This window comes from Marmota monax, unplaced genomic scaffold (assembly GCF_021218885.2).
Source record: "Marmota monax isolate L192 unplaced genomic scaffold, Marmota_monax_Labrador192_F-V1.1 WCK01_AAM20220418_F8-fsc00006, whole genome shotgun sequence".
Classification (NCBI taxonomy): Eukaryota; Metazoa; Chordata; class Mammalia; order Rodentia; family Sciuridae; genus Marmota; species Marmota monax.
Window position 1 is genome coordinate 10,699,745 of NW_026693712.1, and position 22,568 is coordinate 10,722,312.

Consider the following 22,568-nt stretch of genomic DNA (forward strand, 5'->3'; position numbering starts at 1 on the left):
CTACTTTGCTTCCTTTATGACCAGAAATGGTCCTCCAGTAGTTCTGGAGAACTATCAAGAACACTTGTTCTTTTTTTTTCTCGTCACTTCAAACTTTCTTTTCTTGGTCTTGCAATACCACACATTCTTTTGGCATTCCTTGGACATTTTGGACATGTTCAGTGTCCTCTGCCAGCTCCTCCTTCTCTATAGCATTACTTGGTACTGGAGTTCTTAAAGACCCTGACCTACTTCTTGGGTGATACATCCCTCTTCAGAATGCTCAGTCCCAGAGAAATGCTGGCCATCCTGTGTGCACTCCCTGCCTAGTCATTCCCTCTGAATTCCAGATACATATCCAGTCTCCTATTTCACGCCCCCACTTGAATATCTTAGTTATTTCACACTTTACATTTTCCCTTCTCATTAAACTGTACCAACATTTATCTAGGTATGCAAATTAGAAATGTTTTGCATTTTTACTTTTCTGCACTTACCCATGCAATCTATTAGTCTTATCTATTCTTTATCCCTCAGGTATACCTTTATCCCACCCATTTCTCTCCACCTCGGCCACCCTGATGTAGGCCACTTCCTTTTGGACTCTCACAAGGACCCCTGGCAGTTTTACTTCTCTGCTCTCACATGTTCACTCCCCACCCTGTCATTGCTCTGCTTACAACACTTCTGGTCTTCTCATTTACCTTCCAATAGAATGTCCACTGCTCACCAGAACAGAACAAACTCTCAGAGTATATGTAGCTCCTGACCCCTTTTCTGAGCTTATCTCAATAGTTCAGCCCCTGCTGTTCCCCTGTGATAGTGAACACAAGGTCTTGCCTGTCTCAGGGCCTTTGCATCTGCTCTTCCTCCCGAATCCTCTGATTTCTCACTTCTGAATCCTCTGCAAAGATCAAAGTTCAGCCAAACATCATCTCCAGTTTTCTCTGGCTACCAGTCATTGCCCTCTGTCCTACTCATCTCTGTGACACTGCCATGTTTAGGCCTGTTATAATCTTGCTACTCCAAGTGTGATGCAGGAACCAGCAGCACCAGCATGACTACCTCCAGCTGGACAGAAATACAGAATCCCAGACCTCACCCCAGACCTACAAAGCCAGAATCTCCATTTTGATAAGATCCCTGGTAGGTTTATATAAACATGAAAGTTGGAAGCACTGATCAGGCTGCTTTGACTGCCTTAACTGCCCTGTACATTGTCTGTGTCAACCCACAGTGCGATGAGCTCCGTGAGGCAGGGACTCTGTCCATTTCCAGCACACTACTTGGCAGGTGGCTGGCGCTCAATACATATTTGATGAATGAAAGATTCAATCTAACTTTCTCAATTAGTCCATGAATAAAGAGGCTCAGAGAAGTATTTGGAAGTCACACAGGTTCTTGTTAACAAATCCAGGGCAAAACCAATCAAAAAGTATCTTCCCGCCTGTGAAAAGTGTGTGTGTGTGTGTGTGTGTGTGTGTAACACAGCATAACCTATAACTTCCTCTGCTATGCGGCCTGTATAGGCTTCTGGTATTGATGACAATTAGTTCTTCGTATTGTACTCTGTCATTTACAATCTAGTCTCACATACACTGACCTATGTGGAATCTTGCCCAGAATTAGTGTCTTTATGTTTTCTTTCATTAAAAACAGAGGAAATGGTAAGCATAGACAACAAATTGTGGAATTTCTTTATTAATGGATTGAAAGATCACTGAAAAAGCTAAAACAAAGAAGAGAAAGTAAAAGTTTTCATAAGATTAGCTGTCAAGGAATCAATTCAGTGTAGGGGACAACTCTTTGGCCAGATGAGAATCAGCTGGTAGTGAGTAGTTGACAGTATTCTGAGGGCGTCAGAGGCAACCCAGGAGTCAAAGGTGAATTTACAAAAGTGATTCCTAATTTATTTTAATTATTGTTATTGGATTTACATTTAGTTCAATGGACAATTCTTCCTAATTAAAAGATCTCTTTCTATGGTTGAATTTTGCTTGTCACTCACAGGTTACAGTTTAGCTATTTCTGGCTCTTAATTGGCCTGTCACAAATGAACTATATCTTGAACTTGGTGCCCTCTGATCCTGACATCTGCTTGATTTGAAATATATATTCTCTGGAGCCCGATGTGTTCATCCCAAACAGTCTGAATCTTTCCTCCCACTAGGGTATGTATTTAAATCATTGGTTGTAGACAAGAAAGGGACCTAAAACAACCCAGCCCAGCCTGCCCCTAATACAGGAGCCCCATATAGTGTCTGGGCATCTGATCATCCATGTATTCTTTTTTATTATAATAAAGTATAAATAACATGAAATTGACCATTAATATGTAAAACAAGCATTTTAAGTATATACTTCAGTGATATTAAGTACATCTGTAAAAGTGTGAAACTGTTTGTACAACTGCCTATTTCCTGCATTCTTCCATCATCCCAAACAGAAACTCTATACGTATTAAATAATACTTCTCCATTCCCCCTCAACTCTGGGTTATGAGGTTCTACCTCTTTCCCTTTAAGAATTTGCCTATTCTGGATTTCCATATAATTGGAATCATATATTTATCTTTTTGTGCCTAGTGTATTTCATTTAGCAAAACATTTTCAGGGTACACCATCCTGCAACATGTGTCAGACCTTCATTCCTTTTTATGGCAAGATAATATTCCATAGTATGTATATACAACATTCTGTTTATTTATCTGTTCATGGAAAATTGGGTAATTTCCACCTTTGAGCTCTTATGACTGATCCCACTGTGAACATTGGTATGCAAGTGTCCATTTGTATCTCTGTTTTCAAGTATTTGAGATATACTTTTTACCTTTTGAGAAACCACAAAACACTTTCCAGAGTGGCTGTACCCTTTTACATTCCCACCAGCATTGTACATGGGTTCCAGTTTTCCTACATTCATGCCAACTTTGTTATATTTTTATTTATTTATGTATCTTTCTATTTATTTTTTTATTTAATGGTTGTCCTCTTGCACATGAAGTTGTATCTCAGTGGGCCCAGGTGTTCTTCAATTCTTTCTGTACTGGGGAGCTTAATATAACACCAGGAAGCCATTGCAGATCATTTTTAGTTGCTAGGTGATTGTTTTCATCCACCGCTGAATCTGTCCGCCATCTACTGAGAGCACTCAGCCTTGGTTGCACATCAGAATCACTGAGTGCTTAAAAAAAAAAATCCAATATTCAGGCTGCAAGCCACGCCTGTTAAATCAGTGTCTTTGTGAGTGAGGCCCCAGAATCAGCATTTAAAAAATCTCCTTGTAGACTTTGCAGCTAGGGTTGGAAACCTCTGCTTAAAGCCCACTCACTGATCCCTCCTAATCACACAACCCAGGCATTATAAGCTGTGACATCTACCACTGATCCCTCAATGACAACCCCTGTGCAATAGCCAGCCTTCATGGGCAGTCCCGACCTCCTCACCCTTCCAGATTTTCTCCCTAAGACTGCATGTACCAGTTGGTATTTCTCATATATTCATGTGTATCTGTTTATCATCTGCCTTCTGAGTTGCTTCTTGCTGTTTCCCTGGGTCATATGATGCCCACCATGGAGCAGGTGCTCAAAAAATAATGTTGAATGAGTGAGACTGTAAACCTAATTATTTTTTCAAATGACAGTCCTTCAGGTAGTTTAAAAAAACAGCTTTGTCTTATCCCTGGGACTTCTCTTTACTAGATAAAATCTCCCATATACTTTCAAGCAATTTTCAAAAGTGTTGAAAAAACAAACCTCACCATTACGAACATAATCTGTCTTTCACTCAATCAGCAAATAATAGAGTATTTATTGTGTACTACATATACCTATGTGCTACTCACACCATAGAATAGATATTGTGCCAGGCACTGGAAGAGTGAAAAAGATAACCAAAGTCTGGGTTGGGGTGTACCTCAGTAGTAGAGCCCTTCCCTAGCACACACAAGATCCCTGGGTTCAATCCACAGCACCAAAAAATAAAAGTAACCAAAGTCAATATGTGGGGGTGATAAACAGAAATAATCAATAAAAAAAAGTCATTTCAATAACAACAAATGGTATAAAGAAATGAAAAATGTTTGTTGGCAGTAGCACATTAAATGTGAGTTGAATTTGATATGAGATCTGAATGACAAGGAGTAGTCAGTCAATTAAGGAGCACTTGAGAAAAGAAATACATCAAATACAGGGACCTAATGGGGGGGAGGGCGGCAATGGTTAGAGGGACTCTGAGTCAGAGCCTGTAAGCAGCACAAGGAAAAGAACCACCATCACCTCCTTTGTTGGATACTTCACCTTACTTGATATGGCCTAAAATCAAATAAGTTTTTCCATGGCCACATTACCCTTTTGATGTCTTTTTCCACATTTTATTAAATCTTCCCTGTCCAATATTTGTACTGTTGATAGTTGGCACTTAAATGTGGAAGGGTGATTTAGGTGAATATACCTTTTCTTTTCATCTGTATCCCAGCCCTAGATATTTAAATTAATCAATCTGTAGAAACCCTTCTCAGCAAAGTGGAGGAACTTTCTCATTCTCCAACCACAGTAAGGCTGGTTTCTCATCCCATTTGGCACTTTGTCTCCTGTGCCTGCCTAAAGGAAGAAGTTGGACCAAAGCCAGGGCCAGACTTGACAGACTGCTGCCCTTGAGGGTCGGTGCCTACCTTGATTTATCAGTCAAAGGAGTTCAGTAAGAACAGATAATCCTTCATGTCTGGACCTTGCGTTCCCAGTGGTGGGCTCCCAGGACGAGCAGCCTCTCCCAGCCTCTAATGTGTTCTGACAGCTCAGATCCCCTAATTTCCCCCACATTTCCCAAATGTGGGGTTTGGGTTCAGGAGTTTTAAGATCCTTTGAAGCTTCATTAAAACAAACATTTTATTAACACAATTAAAATAAAACTTTTTCCTGTAACGTTGGAATAACCTGCAGATATTATACTTTCATTAATAGAGGTCACTCACTTCAAGTTAATAAAGCAAGTTTTTTACTTAGACCGGGAAGGAAGAATTTGTAAATTAAATCAGATGCTGAAATTGATGAGAAAATAAATTTGAACTGTAAAAAAGTGGCATCTGCTAGGTACCAAGAGAAGTGGAGTTGAGGGCAGCTGCAGAAGCCCCTCAGCTCATTGGTTGGCTACTGTCTGTCCTCTGCACCTCAAAGAATCTGATCTCCTCTCCTTGGGGCAGCCCACCTATGAACAGTGGCTTCTGTGTGGGCTGGACTCGGGTACTGAAAACAGAGTGACCCTTGTATGCATGCAGACCCTGGTTCCAGGTACAGTCATTCATTCATCCAGCGCCATCCTTCCTTCATCTGACAAAAGTGAATGACACATTAACTATACAGCAGTGAATACAACAGCTGAGGTCTTGACTTGTGCAGCTTATAATATAGTTGGATTAGACATGTGAAACAGTAATCATCCAAATACATTTCTGAATACCTGCTGAGGTGTAGTCTCTGAAGGGAAACCATGAATTATTATCTGATGGAGAATAGCTGTGCAACCATTGGCTAGTGTGTTCACCTCTTTGGCCTCATCTCCTCATTATATAGAAGTTAGCCAGGATGGCCTGTCCACTGATGGGTTCAGACCCTGGCATGTATTCAGTGCATGATAAATGTCTGCTGCAGCTGCTTCCTGAAGGTCAATGAGGAAAAGACAAGTTTTCTTTCCCATGTCTCAGTCCCCAGCAATTCTTTGTGTTTTTGTGTCTTCCAGTTCCAAGGAGGGCTTTGGTTCATTGGAGAAGGTCTTGCTGCTCACGTTTCTCTCGGCAGTCATCCTGATGGCCATCCTGGGCAACCTGCTGGTGATGGTGGCTGTGTGCAGGGACAGGCAGCTCCGGTAAGCCACTCCAGGGGACCTCCTGGGGAAACATGAGTGGAGTTCTGGAATCTCCCTGGAGAGCTGGGTCTCAACATTTTCATTGTAATTATGAAGGAAAAAGTTCACGTGAATAGTTTTTAAAAAACAGAGAAGGGAAGAGGGATGACACACAATCCTACAACTCTAATATCTCCAGTATAAGCACTGTGGTGTACCATCTGTTTCCCTGTCATGGCTTTTAGTAGTTGTGATCACTGTATACACAATTGTGGAGAGCACATTGAATCTAAGCCCCTGACTTTACCAATGGTTCTGGGAAGAGGCAGTTGACTAATGATGGTTCTAGATTTAAACATGGATCTTCTTATGTTTTTACTTCATTATTACCACCCCTGCCTACAATTAGAATCACCTAAAACGCTTTTTTTTACAAAATGTTACTATGTGGTGTAATTATGTCCCATGCAATATTTTGGACATACTTATAAATATATTATTAAGATCCACATTGAACTGGGGTTTTTATCTGAAAATCTTTGTGGGGAGGGAGATAATAAGCAACCAAGGTTTATGAACTAATGGAACTGGGATGTAGCCAGGAGCACCAAGATGTATTGAAATGCACTGTGTAGTTCTTGTGTGCAATTTGAAGTCAGAGCCACTGAGTCACCAAAGGGGACACACGACACAGTTCCTTTCTGAGCAAGGCCAGCACTGATCAATAATGATGTGAATGAGGTGTAAAAACACAATCCTGACTGGTGGTACAAATGTGAGGCACACAAGAGTCAGTCTCAGGGTGGAAAATGGTCGAATTTGCTGTTTGTAAGGGGAACACATTGCGAGGGTCCCTGAGAATGCCCTGCTCGGGGCTAAAGTGAGGATGAGATGTAACTGAGCCAGTAATTGGAGAGAGGGAACCCATGCGAAGACCCTTGGAAGGGAGGATGCAAAGAGTGACCAGAAGGAAGAGGGGGAAAAAAAGGGCTTTTGACCTGAGATGGGTCTGAAGAAGTCAGAGAGGCCAGACCACTCAGGAACTTCTCAGCGTATTACAGAAGAGCAGATGAGCACACAGAATCTCAGAATATGTTAAATGTGTAACTTCTTTCCTTTTCCTCCCTCCCTTCTCTCTCTCTCTCTCTCTCTCTCTCTCTCTCTCTCTCTCTCTCTCTCTCTCTCGTCTCCCTTATACTTTTTCACTCACAGGAAAATAAAAACCAATTATTTCATTGTATCTCTTGCCTTTGCGGATCTTCTGGTTTCGGTGCTGGTGATGCCCTTCGGTGCCATTGAGCTGGTTCAAGACATCTGGATTTATGGAGAGATGTTTTGTCTTGTGCGGACATCCCTAGATGTCCTGCTCACAACAGCATCAATCTTTCACCTGTGCTGCATTTCCCTGGATAGGTAAGGGGAGAGCAGGGTGTCTCGTGGAGCTTGGGTATGGAGGAAGTGACCTTGTGTATACTGGACAATGTCTTTCCTTCTTCTCTAAGTTATTGCAAGAAATGAATCTCAGAAAGGCAAATTTGGTTATTCAATTATTCATTCAATTTACAGAGGACCCCATTTTAGACAGGCAGTTCTAAGGTTCCGCAGATCTAGATATTAGAAAGACCTAGAACCTGCTGCAGGGAACTTACCAGATATCTAGATAGCAAAAGATACTAGCAGTCTTGTTTACCCTATAGCTCTAAATTCTGTACTTATGGCATGAACAAAATTCTAAGGGAACCAATTGACAAGAATTAAGGCATCTTAATCAAGATCACCTTTAAGGAGTGAGGGGTAGGGTTTTGCCTTAGGTATGTATGTCAAGATGTGGTTGAACATTTTTCCTGGACTCAGCATCATGAACATGTGCTTGCTTATCCTCCCCAGAGTGGCCACTGCACACAACTGTAAAAGATTTCCCATTGTCCCTATCAGTGGCGTTTCATGGAGTAATTATTATTGCATGCCAAATGGTTTGGAGGACATTGATTCAAGGAAGCATTTTCCTGATAGATGAAAAAAATAACTCAGAGTCATCTACCCCTGCTGGGAGGTTATGCAGTATATTATTAGCATGCAGTGTATTATGTAATGCATAATCAAAATAAAATGGAAAAAGAAAAAATAATAATCAATACATCTGCCTGATGGGCAGCTGAACCAGTTCCAAATGATAGTGCCTTATATTTGAACTTGACCATTCCCTAAACTACATCTATGTAGTAATATCTAGGTATGTGCATGTGATTTTGGAGTTTCACTACCAGAAAACTAAAGATGATAATAAAATTTCCAATAATTACCTGTTTTGGTATCCAGGTCTAGAATTTCATTTCTATTGCATAATTTTGTTCTTTTTCTTCATATTTGACTTCAGGAGGTGTAATGATTTGCATCTCTGCCTCATTTGTTGGAGATTTTGTATATTTATCACTTGTATCAGCACTTTTTGTTTTCCAATTCCTACTTATTTTTATTGAATAATAAAGGCAGAATGCAATTTAAAGGTCAGATGATTCCAGGAACGTATGTTTCTAGTCATAGCTAAGGATTTAGTTTCCAAAAGAAAGTGTGGGGTGCAGATTCCACGCACTCCCCATCTTGGGATAGATCACTGTTTCTTTATTTGAAGACTAGGAAAAGCTGTTGGCCAAAATTATGGATTGTGGAATACCTAAAATATTTACCTTAAAACAGTAAAATTATAACCTTCCCAGAGAATTATACTGGGAGAGGGGGTGTTGATAGGGACTGAAATCAGTACAGAGAACAGAAGATTCATCTGGTCTCAGGACATCTGCTCATTGATTGGAATGGGAAGCATACTGGCCTGCTCTGTTTAAATTGCTCACTTTTCTTCTGCTAAGAACATATAGTTGAAGGTGCCTAAGTTACATGCTTGTATAATGAAACTACACTGTATGGCTAGAAATAAAGACAATGGTAAAATCAAACTGCCAGATCCCTCACCTGTCATAGTTTGACACCGTGTTTATTTGTTTTTACAACAGTTCAACTTTAGACAGTGAAAGACTTTTTAAAAGTAGTTGGCATATACCACATGAAAGTTTATAATATAGGAAATAAAATGTGAGAAATAAAAAATGCATAGATATCTTGAAGATAACCTGCATGTATGATTGTTGCTGAAATGAACAGTGAGACTGAAAGTATTAGAGGAACGTAGAGAGACAAGGCTGGGGGTACAGGATGGCTAGTGATCACCTTGAGGATTGGGAAAAATCAAGGGTAAGAAAATAAGCCATGGAGGAAGAAATGGGGGAAGTATGGGACCACCTGGAGCAGAGTGTTCACTCCAGTAGGATATTAATAATGGTAAGATGATCCCTCCCCTCAAAGAACTTGCATTTGAATGGAGATATTGGCAAATAGCCAGTAATTATGTAAATGTTTACTTAGATATTTGACAAATGCAATTGAACAGAGTGATGGGCACATTCTCTTTGTGAGCACTGCTGCAAAAATTCCATCTCTTTCTCTGATAGTGGACATTGAACACTCCAGTACCATAAGTGAGATGGGGTCATATAGCTCTGTTTTGTTTTGCTTTTATTTGGGAGCCTGGGAAACTTGTCATTTGTTTCCAGTGCTCCCTGACCCAAGATTGATACTCTTATCGGGCTGGAGGGTTTATCCTAAATATTGCAAGGCAGTGTTTTAACTTGGAAGAGTATGGTTTTATCATCCAGTTCTTGCTGTGTGCCTCCTTGTCTGGTATCTGAGCAGGGCCTGGCTGTGGCAAAGCACACAAAGCAAGTGTCTCATTGAGGTGCGATGTCCTCGCTAGCCATGAGATTCTTGGCAAGACATCCTGTCTTCTGGGGTGACTGATGCAGGGTAGTGCCTTTGGATCAAGAACACTCACTTTGGGTTCCTAATTCCATCCAAATGAGTCTCCTGGATCAAAGCAGAATGCAGAACTCTTTCAATATGACACAAGGCCTTTCTCCAACTACTGTTCTCAGTCCCTTGTTCTTCCTTGACACGTTGAGAATTGAATCCTTTTAATGAAAGCTTATTGCCTCCTTAAAAATTATTTTCAAACCGCAACTAAAATAAATGCTTCTACAGTATGGATCATGAGAGGTCAAAAACGACATTAAAAACTTTATAGTGTAGTTGACGTTTTGAAATCTGAAGTTCTGTGGTTAATGAAAAAACAGCCAAGTAGCTGTACTAGAACATTGCTTTAAATGTGGAATATTGGGGGTGGGGTTGTGGCTCAGCAGTAGAGTGCTCACCTAGCATGGGCAACACCCTGGGTTGGATCCTCAGCACCACATAAAGTAAATAAATAAAGTAAAGATATTGTAGCCAACTACAACTAAAAAATAAAGAAAGAATTAAAAAAAAAACAGGAGCTTATTGTTAAAAAATAAAAAATAAAATGGAATATAGTGAAGACATTAAAAATCATGAGAAATAGTGTGTACGGAAAGAGATCATAGGTGTGTCACGTGAGAAAAAGCAATTTTCGGACCTAAATGTTTAACATAATTCCACTTTTATAAAATAAACATATAGATGAACATTTAAAAGGAGTAGTGGTGGGGGAAGGGAGTGAGGTGAGGGGAGAGAAAGAGAGATTGAGAGGCAGGGGGAGAGGAAGGGGAGTGAATTTCCACCAGAGCATTAAAAGCTAAAGTTATGAGGGGGTGAGAGGAGGGCATGGTGTTGGCTACGTTGGATGGTCAATGGCATTAGGGCTGACTCATTATTTTTACTAATTTTTAAAATACACCTTTAAACTTCAATTTTCCCTTTGGTTGACCTTAACCTTCTCACATAAAAGTGCACCCAGACTGGACTTTAGCTACAAGTGTTCCTGGGGCGTCACATTCCTCAATTCTTTGAGAACATTCTGACTTCAGTGCTGGGAGTCCCCTGTGAAGTCAGAGCAAGGCAAAGAGCACAGGATCTTCCTGGCTAATGTTTTCTCACAAAATACCCCTAAAATACTCCCTCTGAGGGAGCCCTTATTATCTCCTCTGGACAGATTTCCTTCACATTCATTTTTGTTCACCCATCCCACAACTCACATTTGATCTATTTCATCTCTTTTCTAATAGTCACATTAAAAAAAAAAATCTTAACTCAAAATGACACCTGAGCATAACATGTGTAAAGATATCTTAGGTTTACAAGAACATAAAATGTCCCCAGTTCTCCCCCATCACCTCCACAGCTGCATGCCCTGAAGTGACCACTGTAAATTGTAGCACTTCATGTGCATTAAGTGGACTTGTTATGTGAGTATATTTCAAGTTTATGTTTTAAGTAAGTTTTTAAAAAGGACTTTCTCTTGGATATATGCCAATGAATTGTGTGAAGAGAGTGTCCTTACCAACGTGCTTATCAGATAGCCTATCAGTAAGGCCTCTTTTCAGCAACAAGTGACTGGAACTAAATTGATTGGTTCACTCAACTGAAAAATCTGGCAGACATGGCTATCTATAAAGAAGGAAGCAATGTCAACAGATTTCACTCTGTCTCCTCCTACTCTGTGTCTCCATCTTGCCTTCTCTGTCTTCCTCTCTGCTTCCTTATATCTATATCTTCTCTCTTTTTATCTGTCCTCTTTGTCCCCATTCTGTTTCCCAGCTCTGATTTCTGTTGGATTCATTTTCAAGCTGGATTCTTCCACCAGGAAAGCAAATAGCTTAGGGAACATGTCCAAAACCATTCTCAAAACATAAATGCGTAGGACAAGAAACCTAAATGCTGTTTCTCAGGGAAGAACTTTGGTTGGCTTTGCTTGAGTCACACCTGCCATTTTTAGCCAGTCACCATGGTGTTGGGATGACACATTCTGATTACTGGGCAGAGGTGAGGCACCATGATTTTCAGCTGTACAGAAGCACATGACTTGGAAGATTGACAGTTCCCACAAGAAAGAGGGCTGTTGGGCAGACAGGAAGAGCAGATGCCAGCTTCTGTTAGGTGAGTGAAGTTCAAGAGATATTTTTCTGGAGTCTCCACAACAAGACAGAGATGTGCCATCCCCAGGTTTGCTCTACATTAGACCAAATACCCCTCCGTCTTTCCACTGGCCTCATGTGCTATGTTTTTCAGACTTAACCATTCTGATTCCCTCTCTTTGAACATGCTGCACTTTGTCCTATATTTAGAATCAAATGAAATTGCCTTTAAAAAAATACTTTTCTTCATTGAGGATGCTGTTCTGTGTAAGCATTGCAAGATTTTCTTTGTGATATGTTCAACCGAATCATCACTCTCTGGGCAGTCCAGAAACTTGATGTGCTTTATCTGCAAAATCCTCCACCAGGTTCTTCAGTCACAGATTTTCTTTGAAAACAGGTTTACTTATAAAATGTCTGATTCTGACTCCAAGGTTGCATATTTTATCCTGTGCTAGATGTAAGTGTGTCTACATTTCTTAATGTTCTCCCTGGAGTATAGCTCAATTTTGTAATGTATAAATGAAAAGTGTCAGTCATGGTGAACTCATATCACACAATGACGTTTGTTTTCCCAATAGAATTGAGTATATTTCTGCAAGAAAAGCATATTAAAGGTTTCTTTTCCTCACACATTCTTTGCAGGCAGGTTCATGCTTTGTATGTAATAGTAGTATTTGTTGGATTGAATTTCAGGCCAGAGGATCTGAACTGGTATTTTTATATTCATTTCATCAAATATTTATGGAATGCTTACTAATTGCTAGGAGCACTTCTGGGCACTGCAAATATAGTGGTGAATGATTAAAAAAAAAAGCTCTGAGCCGCAGAGCTTTTAGTCTAGTGAAGAATGCAGAAATAGGAAATAGGTAATTACAGTAAAATTACTGATCATTGAAATAGAATAAGTCAAAAAAGCTGGAGCATGCTATCTCCACAGCAGGGAAGGCTCCTGAGGACGTGATACTGAAGCTGGAATCTGTGGATGATGTAGGTACCTGTAAGGGAAGGGGCAGGAGAGGGATTGTTAGAGGAAGCAGCATGTGAAAAGATCCAGAAGCTTTTTCAGTGATACCTTATGAACTAAAGGCTAAATTCTTAGCTTGGTTTTCAGTGTTTTTCCCAATATGTCCTCAGTTTGCTTTTCCTACCTCACCTCCCACCCATGAATGAGCTATTATCTTCCCCTAAGTTATGTCTCTTCATAACTCTGTGCCTTGAGTCCCTTTTCTTTTCCCGGTGAACATCACCCTAAATCAGTTACTCAGATAAGATGTGTCACCTTCTGCAATGACTGAACGGCTTCACTCTCAAGGACCTGTCTTTTCTCCCACTGAGCACCCTCGGAGCATTGAATATAAGCAGAGCATCTCAGTTTTGTTATCGGTTCCTTTGCCTGTCTCACCCCAGAGTATGAGCTCCTTGGGAGTTGGCCCATCTCATCCACTGCTGTGTTCTATTACAGGCACACAGTGGATGTTCCCAGAATGTTTGTCTGAGTGTGTAGAAGGCTCCGAGGTATGTCTTGTACTTGTTTGATATGACTCTAATATTAGTTTTTCTATATTTTTAATAAGGAAAGTGGTTGAGAAGAAAGCTTGGGGTGCTAGACTGCCTAGATTCCATCCTAGTTTGACCAGAGGTATAATCTTGGGAATATTACTTAAATTTTCAGGGTTCCACCTAATCTGTAAAATTGTATTCATTTGTAGTATCCCCCCCCCACACACAACTTTGTGAGGAATAAATAAATGAGGGTATGCAGAGCAAATAGACCAGTGCATAGCATTTAGTAGCCCTTCAACTAACATTAGCCACAAATATTGCTACATTATTGCTTTCCTTTCCAAATGCAGATTCTTAGAGACTGCTATGATGGCTCTTGCCTCACAGCTGAGTGTTAAGTCTTCCAGCCCTGGGAATCTCCTCTCTTTCCTTTAGAGAGCTCACCCATCTTATTTTTCAACTGTACTTTGCTCTTGGTCTCTCCTTCAATTTTGCCTTACATTGGTCTCCAAGGTCTTATCTCTACCTGCCTGTTAAACATCTTGCCTTAAGCATCTTCCTGTTCTCTCAAATCCAACGCTCAAAGTGAAAATTTCCACTGTAAATTAATATCCTCTTCCACTTTGTGCATCAAACTGCATCTATTAGTCATCGTTTTGTCATTTAAATGCAATTCTTTGAGGTCATCTTTTACTTGTCCACCATGATCACACCGATGCCAAATAGCTGCTATATTTCCATAAATGACTTTTAGATACATCTTCCTTCTTTTTATTCCTTTTCCCTATTTCTGAATTACCACAAAAAGCTTTTTCATTATTATTTCTGAATATTATCTGATCTGCCAGGTTTATTCTTAAATATGCCTTTTTCCTGTGTCTTCAGGAAAAAAAAATCCTTAGGCATTGCATAACATCTCTCCTCTTCCTAGATGGAATTGTTATCCTCTGGCCTTGTCCCACTTCTCAGTATTAGAAGTACAGGGACTTTGGAAGTTGTGTTTTAAGGCCCATTTCTACCATATCCTGGTTGTATGAACTTGAACAAATGTATTAAACTCTCTGATCCTCTGTTTCCACATGTTTGAAATGAGCGTGTTGAGAACTGCCTTGCAGAGTCATTGCAGGAATTTCCTAATCTGTGAAATTCTAAGGCACACTAGGTGGTAGAAGATATTTCCTGCCTCATAGTGTGCCCTCAATAAGTTGGTGGTATGTGTGCAGGAGTGGTAGTAGCTGTAGCATCAGAGAATAAAATGAGCAATTGCAATACAATTAAAGAAATGCAGTGTCACAGACAAGGTCCTCCACTAAAACAGGGCAGAGATTGGGAATAGTCACTGCTTTCAGGGCCAGAAAGGGTTTTCCAGGGCATGATACCACTGAACTCAGTCTGGGAGAATTATTGGGATAATCAGTCTGCATTTACTGGCAGATTAATCAGTTCATAGGTTACAAAATATACATCATTAACCTAGGTAAACCCCTGCCAAGATGTTTTCAGATATTTGTGGCAGATTATCCCTTTTCCTTTAGTAGTTCAAGAAGACACCTTTCCTAGCAGCTGACACTCCTCTTGCAAGTTCTCTTATCATGAATGTCCAGAAGAATATTTAAGAGAAAGGACACAATCAACATTAAATCTGCAGATTGCACAGGGGATTGAGATTCCTGCAAATACCCCATCTCACATACTCCAGATCTCTAACAAAGTGACTCTCCTCCTGTCTCCCCAACCCTATGGTTTTTCCATCCTAGAACCCAAGGTTCTGCCTCTGCCCTTGGATACATTATCAGCCCCCTTCCTGTCCCTGGCTCCTGGTGAGTGCCCCTACTGACAGCTTGCCAAGCCTGGGGACCACAGGAAGAGGCCTTTAGTTCTCTCTTAAACCTACTACTGCTTTTCTCTATTTTCTACCTCCTTAGAGGGAAATGAAAAAAAAAAAAAAACGAAAATATAATAAAAGCAAATACCAAGAGCAGAAAGGCCAGTTTCTTCATCCGGAGTCAGATCTGCCATGAAACATGCTGGGCTATTGCCTGGAGGGAGAACTGATGTCCAGCCAGTGAATCCCACCATTACCCCGGCGATATCTGACCTGCCAACCCCTGCTGGGTGATCCATCATTATGTAACATCAACCTCCAAACTTAGAGACTTAACAACTGTGTATGCCTTTCATATCCTACACAAGCAACTCCTCTGCTCATAGCACTTCACCTTCAACTCAATTCACCTTTTTTTCCTTAGAGTCCACTATTGGGAGAGATGTTAAACCAAGTAACATCAATTGTATTTGTTAGATAGTGTGGAGATCCTAGTTCCAAAATGTATTTTGGAATACAATTTATTTTATTTTTTTTTTAATTTTTTATTGTGGGTTGTTCAAAACATTACAAATTTCTTGACATATCATATTCCACACTTTGATTCAAGTGGGTTATGAACTCCCACCTTCACCCCATACACAGATTGCAGAATCACATCAGTTACACATCCATTGATTTACAAATTGCCATACTAGTGTCTGTTGTGCTCCGCTGCCTTTCCCATCCTCCACCCTCCCCCCTCCCCACCTCTCCCCTCCCCTCCCCTCCTCTCTCTCTACCCCCTCCACTGTATAACCCTGAGGGTCTCCTTCCATTACCATGCAATTTCCCTTCTCTCTCCCTTTCCCTCCCACCTCTCATCCCTGTTAAATGTTAATCTTCTTCTCCTGCTCTTCGTCCCTACTCTGTTCTTAGTTACTTTCCTTATATCAAAGAAGACATTTGGCATTTGTTTTTTAGGGATTGGCTAGCTTCACTTAGCATAATCTGCTCTAATGCCATCCATTTCCCTGTAAATTCTATGATTTTGTCATTTTTTAATGCAGAGTAATACTCCATTGTGTATAAATGCCACATTTTTTTTTATCCATTCATCTATTGAAGGGCATCTAGGTTGGTTCCACAGTCTTGCTATTGTGAACTGTGCTGCTATGAACATCGATGTAGCAGTGTCCCTGTAGCATGCTCTTTTTAGGTCTTTAGGGAATAGACCAAGAAGGGGAATAGCTGGGTCAAATGGTGGCTCCATTCCCAGCTTTCCAAGAAATCTCCATACTGCTTTCCAAATTGGCTGCACCAATCTGCAGTCCCACCAGCAATGTACAAGTGTACCCTTTTCCCCACATCCTCGCCAGCACTTGTTGTTGTTTGACTTCCTAATGGCTGCCCATCTTACTGGAGTGAGATGGTATCTTAGGGTGGTTTTGATTTGCATTTCTCTGACAGCTAAAGATGTTGAGCATTTTTTCATGTACTTGTTGATTGACTGTATGTCCTCCTCTGAGAAGTGTCTGTTCAGGTCCTTGGCCCATTTGTTGATTGGGTTGTTTGTTCTCTTATTGTCTAATTTTTTGAGTTCTTTGTATACTCTGGATATTAGGGCTCTATCTGAAGTGTGAGGAGTAAATATTTGTTCCCAGGGTGTAGGCTCCCTATTTACCTCTCTTATTGTTTCTTTTGCTGAGAAAAAACTTTTTAGTTTGAGTAAGTCCCATTTGTTGATTCTAGTTATTAACTTTTGTGCTATGGGTGTCCTATTGAGGAATTTGGAGCCCGACCCCACCGACTGTAGATCGTAGCCAACTTTTTCTTCTATCAGACGGCGTGTCTCTGATTTGATATCAAGCTCGTTGATCCATTTTGAATTAACTTTTGTTCATGGCAAGATAAAGGGATTCAGTTTCATTTTGTTGCATATGGATTTCCAGTTTTCCCAGCACCATTTGTTGAAGATGCTATCCTTCCTCCATTGCATGCTTTTAGCCCCTTTATCAAATATAAGATAGTTGTAGTTTTGTGGATTGGTTTCTGTGTCCTCTATTCTGTACCATTGGTCCACCCGCCTGTTTTGGTACCAGTACCATGCTGTTTTTGTTACGATTGCTCTGTAGTATAGTTTGAAGTCTGGTATCGCTATACCGCCTGATTCACACTTCCTGCTTAGCATTGTTTTTGCTATTCTGGGTCTTTTATTTTTCCATATGAATTTCATGATTGCTTTCTCTATTTCTACAAGAAATGCCGTTGGGATTTTGATTGGCATTGCATTAAACCTATAGAGAACTTTTGGTAATATGGCCATTTTGATGATATTAGTTCTGCCTATCCATGAACAGGGTATATTTTTCCATCTTCTAAGATCTTCTTCTATTTCTCTCTTTAGGGTTCTGTAGTTTTCATTGTATAAGTCTTTCACCTCTTTTGTTAGGTTGATTCCCAAGTATTTTATTTTTTTTGAAGATATTGTGAATGGAGTGGTTGTCCTCATTTCCATTTCAGAGGATTTGTCACTGATATACAGGAATGCCTTTGATTTATGCGTGTTGATTTTAAATCCTGCCACTTTGCTGAATTCATTTATTAGCTCTAATAGTTTCTTTGTAGAGCCTTTTGGGTCTGCTAGGTATAGAATCATATCATCTGCAAATAGTGATAATTTAAGTTCTTCTTTTCCTATTTTTATGCCTTTAATTTCTTTCGTCTGTCTAATTGCTCTGGCCAGTGTTTCGAGAACTATGTTGAACAGAAGTGGAGAGAGAGGGCATCCCTGTCTTGTTCCAGATTTTAGAGGGAATGCCTTCAGTTTTTCTCCATTCAGAATGATGCTAGCCTGAGGCTTAGCATAGATTGCTTTTACAATATTGAGGTATGTTCCTGTTATCCCTAGTTTTTCTAGAGTTTTGAACATAAAGGGATGCTGTACTTTGTCAAATGCTTTTTCCACATCTATCGAGATGATCATATGGTTCTTATTTTTAAGTCTATTGATGTGGTGAATAACATTTATTGATTTCCGTATATTGAACCAGCCTTGCATCCCAGGGATGAATCCTACTTGATCATGGTGTATAATTTTTTTGATATGGAATACAATTTAAAATGCAATTTATAATATTTATGAAATAAATATGTATTTGTTACATGTGTATGTGCAAATATATGTGTGGAGGGAGAGTGAGCAAGCCCTATGTGCTAGGAGCTTCCTGTGTTTTCAACTATAATTTGATCAATTCGCTCGCTAAGTGAATCAACAAGGTAGGAATAGTTCTCCCCACTTATAGATGATAATGTATCTTCGAGAGGTTAAGTGTCTGACCACAGAGTTAGTAAGTAGTTAAGTAAAGATATAGTTAGTTCCCAATTGCAAAGACACAAAGTTTACTGCTGAGATCTCTGACAGTTCTGAAAGTATAGGATACCAAGTTGTTCTCCTTGCTTCTTCTGTCTTTTCCTGTAGTTGAGAGGGCAGGAAGTGAGGAGGTAGAATTTTCTTTAATTGTAGGAATAGCAGGGAATGGATTAGTATAGAGCTTAAAATACTCAGCTGTCTTCTAAGAGTTGTCAAAGTAAATTGTGTCCCCAGAGACATTTAAAAGCAATTTGATCACACATTTGCACATGGCTATAGTTGGGGAAGCTGGTAGCTGATGTACAACAGGGATTTTAATGAAGTTTTACAAGCAATACTTTGAAATGTTTTGCGTAAGAAATTACTTTGTAAATAACCTTGCTACAGTTTAGTAAATCCTGGCCATCTGGAACCTTACCTGTCATTTGAATATTCATTTTACTACTTCATAAAAGTTTTTTAGTTAAAGAAGAATGGAAAATGTCCCATGGTGAATGGACCTTATGAATTAATATGTTCTGAGATGTGATAATTGCTTTACCTGCTCAACACTGTCCATCTAGCCTGCAAATCAATATTTTCTTGAGAATTTGTCGTAATTCAGCTAATTTTGACAGACAGTAGTGTTGATTGAGATGGACGTTTTCTAGTTCAAATAATATTTTTAACTCCTTCTAACCTAGCATTCAAAACTACTAAGATAGTGGGCTTTGGAGTATTGTCCCCAATCCACCAGCCTTACCTGGGAGCATATCAGAAGTGCAAATTCTTGAACCTTGCTCCAGACTTATGAGCAATCTGTATTTCACCAAACCCTCCAAATGATTCTGATACACAAGAAGCTTTGAGAGCCTCTGCTCCAAGACCTGCCCAGCCTGTTTAGGTTTAATGCCTTAAAACCCCTATGATCCAGCTCACTTATACTTTGTTTATATAGTATGTGGACATATGAGTATGTGTGTGTATGTGTGTGTATATATATATATATATATATATATATATATATATATATAGAGAGAGAGAGAGAGAGAGAGAGATACATATATATATAAATATATACACTATATAGATACACACACAGCTTATATTTGTTAATTTTTTTATGTGCATATTACATCATATATATATATCATATGTAAATTATATCATATATATAATTTTATTATCCAGGCCTTTCTGCTGCCTATAGCACCTGGATTTCACTTTCTCCTCTACCATTGTTTTCAAGTCTCTAAAAATGCAACTTAAAAGACATGTAGCTATGTAGACGTGACCTGTTCTATCTCTAGATCATGAGTTTGAAGACAACTTCAGCAACTTACTGAGACCCTGTCTCAAAAAGAAAAAAAAATAATAAAGGCTGGGGATATGGCTCAGTGGTTAAGTGCCTCTCAGTTGAATCCCCAGTACCCAGACCCCCCCCACAAAAAAAAAAAAGTTGTGATGGTATGGTGTATGGTGGGAGGCGATCTTGTAATCTTCTCTGTAGGATTCCCCAGAGTATTGTGCTCCTCTTATGGCACCCCACTCCTTTTTTTTGTTGTTCTTCCTTTATTTTTTAATTTTTTAAAAAAATTAAAATTTTTTTACAATTCTTATTACACATATAGAGCACAATTTTTCATATCTATATATAAAGTATGTTCATGCCTTTATACATGTATTTTGTTTTTTTGCATTATAATTCTTAATACACATATATACCACAATTTTTCATATCTCTGTTTATATGACACCCAATTCAAGTCTTCGTACATGTACTTTGGATAATGATGTCCATCACATTCCACCATCCTTGCTAATCCCCTGCCCCTCCCTTTCCCTCCCACCCCTCTTCCCTATCTAAAATTCATCTATTCCTCCCTAGCTCCCCCTCCCTACCCTACTATGAGTCAGCCTCCTTATATATCAGAGAAAACATTTGGCATTTTTTTTTTTTGGATTGGCTAACTTCACTGAGCATTATCTTCTCCAACACCTGCAAAAAAACATTTACCTGCAAATGCCATGATTTTGTTCTCTTTTAATGCTGAGTAAAATTCCATTGTGTATATATGCCACATTTTTTATTCATTCATCCACTGAAGAGCATCTAGGTTGGCTCCACAGTTTAGCTATTGTGAATTGTGCTGCTATAAACATTGATGTGGCTGTGTCCCCCACTCTTAAGAGATAATGATATGTTATAGAACAGAAAGGATATGGAATGTTTACTAATGTGAAAATCACCTCATCTAAACCAGTGATTCTCAATTCTCTATCCCAGCCCTACTGACCTATAGACCAGATAATTCTTTGTGATGGGGAACTTCCTTGTGCAGTATGGACTATTTAGTAATATATCCCTGAGCTCTACCCACTGGGTACCAGTGGTATCTACTTCCCAGTTGTGATAACAGAAAACTGTTTCCATAGATTGCCAAATATCTCCTGATAAGCAAAATACTTTAGTTGAAAGCAACTAGGAATATTTTTACCAGCAGAGAGTAAGACTTTAGAGGAATGTAAACGTTCTCTTCAGATGGCTTTAAGACAAACATGTAGAAAAATAGTTACAGATAGAAATTTTAAATTAAACCAGAGGGTAAATTGGAAGTTACATAAAGTCGATATTAGAGGTAATTTTCTTAACTTCAGGACACCTAAAGTTTAGAGTATACTGTGATAGGACTTGGTGAATTCCCAGTCTCTAGCCAATTTATGCAAGCTTGGATACACCCTTCATATTTGTAGAATTTGGTATTTCATAATTCTGAGCATCCTTTAAGTCCTGATTTTTTTTGTTTGTGTTATTTTTAGAGTAACTTTTTCAATAATTAAATCTCTTGATGATTTGGGAGAGACAGAGGAATGAGGTGACAGAGGTTTTGTTCTGGTCCTTGAGGCAGACTGCCTGGGCCCAGAGCCAGATTGACTCTTCTTACTTCTGAGATCTTGGAAACATTCCTGACCCTTCTATTTCCATTTCCTCATCTGTGAAATGGATGCAATTACAGTACCTCCCTCAAAAGGAATTATGAGGATTGAATAAGACAATAGTAGAGCCTTTGGTAAAGAAATCAGTAGTAGCTATGATTTATTAACTTAGCCAGTGTGCTTTGGCTGACCTCCCAAACCTTGCAAATTTGACTAGCAACTTCTGTCTAGTTGTGGTGTGTGTGTATTGCAGGGGAAGTTCATGATGGAACTTTTTTGTTTGTATTGTTAATAACAAGGTCAATGCAAGCCAAATATAGAAATTAAAAAGCAAACACAATGAATAAAAAATATTATTCAATTTCTATCTAGACCTTGTTCTGTCAGTAAATATTAGTACTTTAAGGAAGCTCCCTTAGTCAGCTAATACTAAGACTCGGTTTTTATAAATTATTTTATCCAGTGGTGTTCGTGTTCACATACTTAATTCCGGTTCTCAAGTGAACCTTTTCTAGATCCTTTGCTTGAAAGCAAAGATAGGAAAGATATGAGGAAAAATATTGAGAGGATATGAAGTGGCTTATTTAACATTGCTGTCTCAAAGGTGTCAAAGCTTTGGTAAAAATTTTGAACATTTAAGTGGATGTATAATTTGAGCTTCAGATAAAAGCCTAATATTTTATATGCCATGCCCTAAAAATCATATTTATTGTAAGAGAAATAGGATGAAGATGTAGAGAAAAATTCAAGTAAAATGTATCTAGACATGATTGCATATTTTTTCTGTGTATATCCTTTTATAGCAATCATAATTTGACCAACCTAATTTAAATTTAAATAAGATTCTTGTCTCCCTTTTAATCATTGCTGATTTTTAAAGACAGAGTTAAAGGATTTTCCCATTTTTTTTGTCAACCTACCCCAGATCATGCAAGAATAATTTCCTGAACTGTCTGGGTGAATGGACACTTCTGTTCTGTATCTCACCTGAGTTCCCTATGGAAGGAACTCTCTAGGCAACTTTATTGCAGGCATTCATTGTCCAGAGAAATGATTGCATGTATAAATGTATAGGGGATTGGTAAACTGAACTCTATATCCATAGCATGCCTCTCAAAGTTGAATTGAAAAGAAAACATATCACTACTTCCTATTTCTCTGTAGTAACAGCTCCTAGTAATGTAGGTAATGCAAATTGGAACAGAACAACT

General features: G+C 39.2%; 1 protein-coding gene across 1 annotated transcript in view; it reads left to right on the forward strand.

Annotated features, from left to right (window-relative positions):
* The window catches only part of Htr4 (5-hydroxytryptamine receptor 4), a 127,052-nt gene that overhangs the window by 66,954 nt on the left and 37,530 nt on the right, over positions 1-22,568 (forward strand). The window contains exons 2-3 of the mRNA XM_046460417.2: positions 5,715-5,840; positions 7,032-7,232. Coding sequence (XP_046316373.2) covers positions 5,715-5,840; positions 7,032-7,232 — 327 coding nt within the window. The remainder of the gene's footprint in view (positions 1-5,714; positions 5,841-7,031; positions 7,233-22,568) is intronic.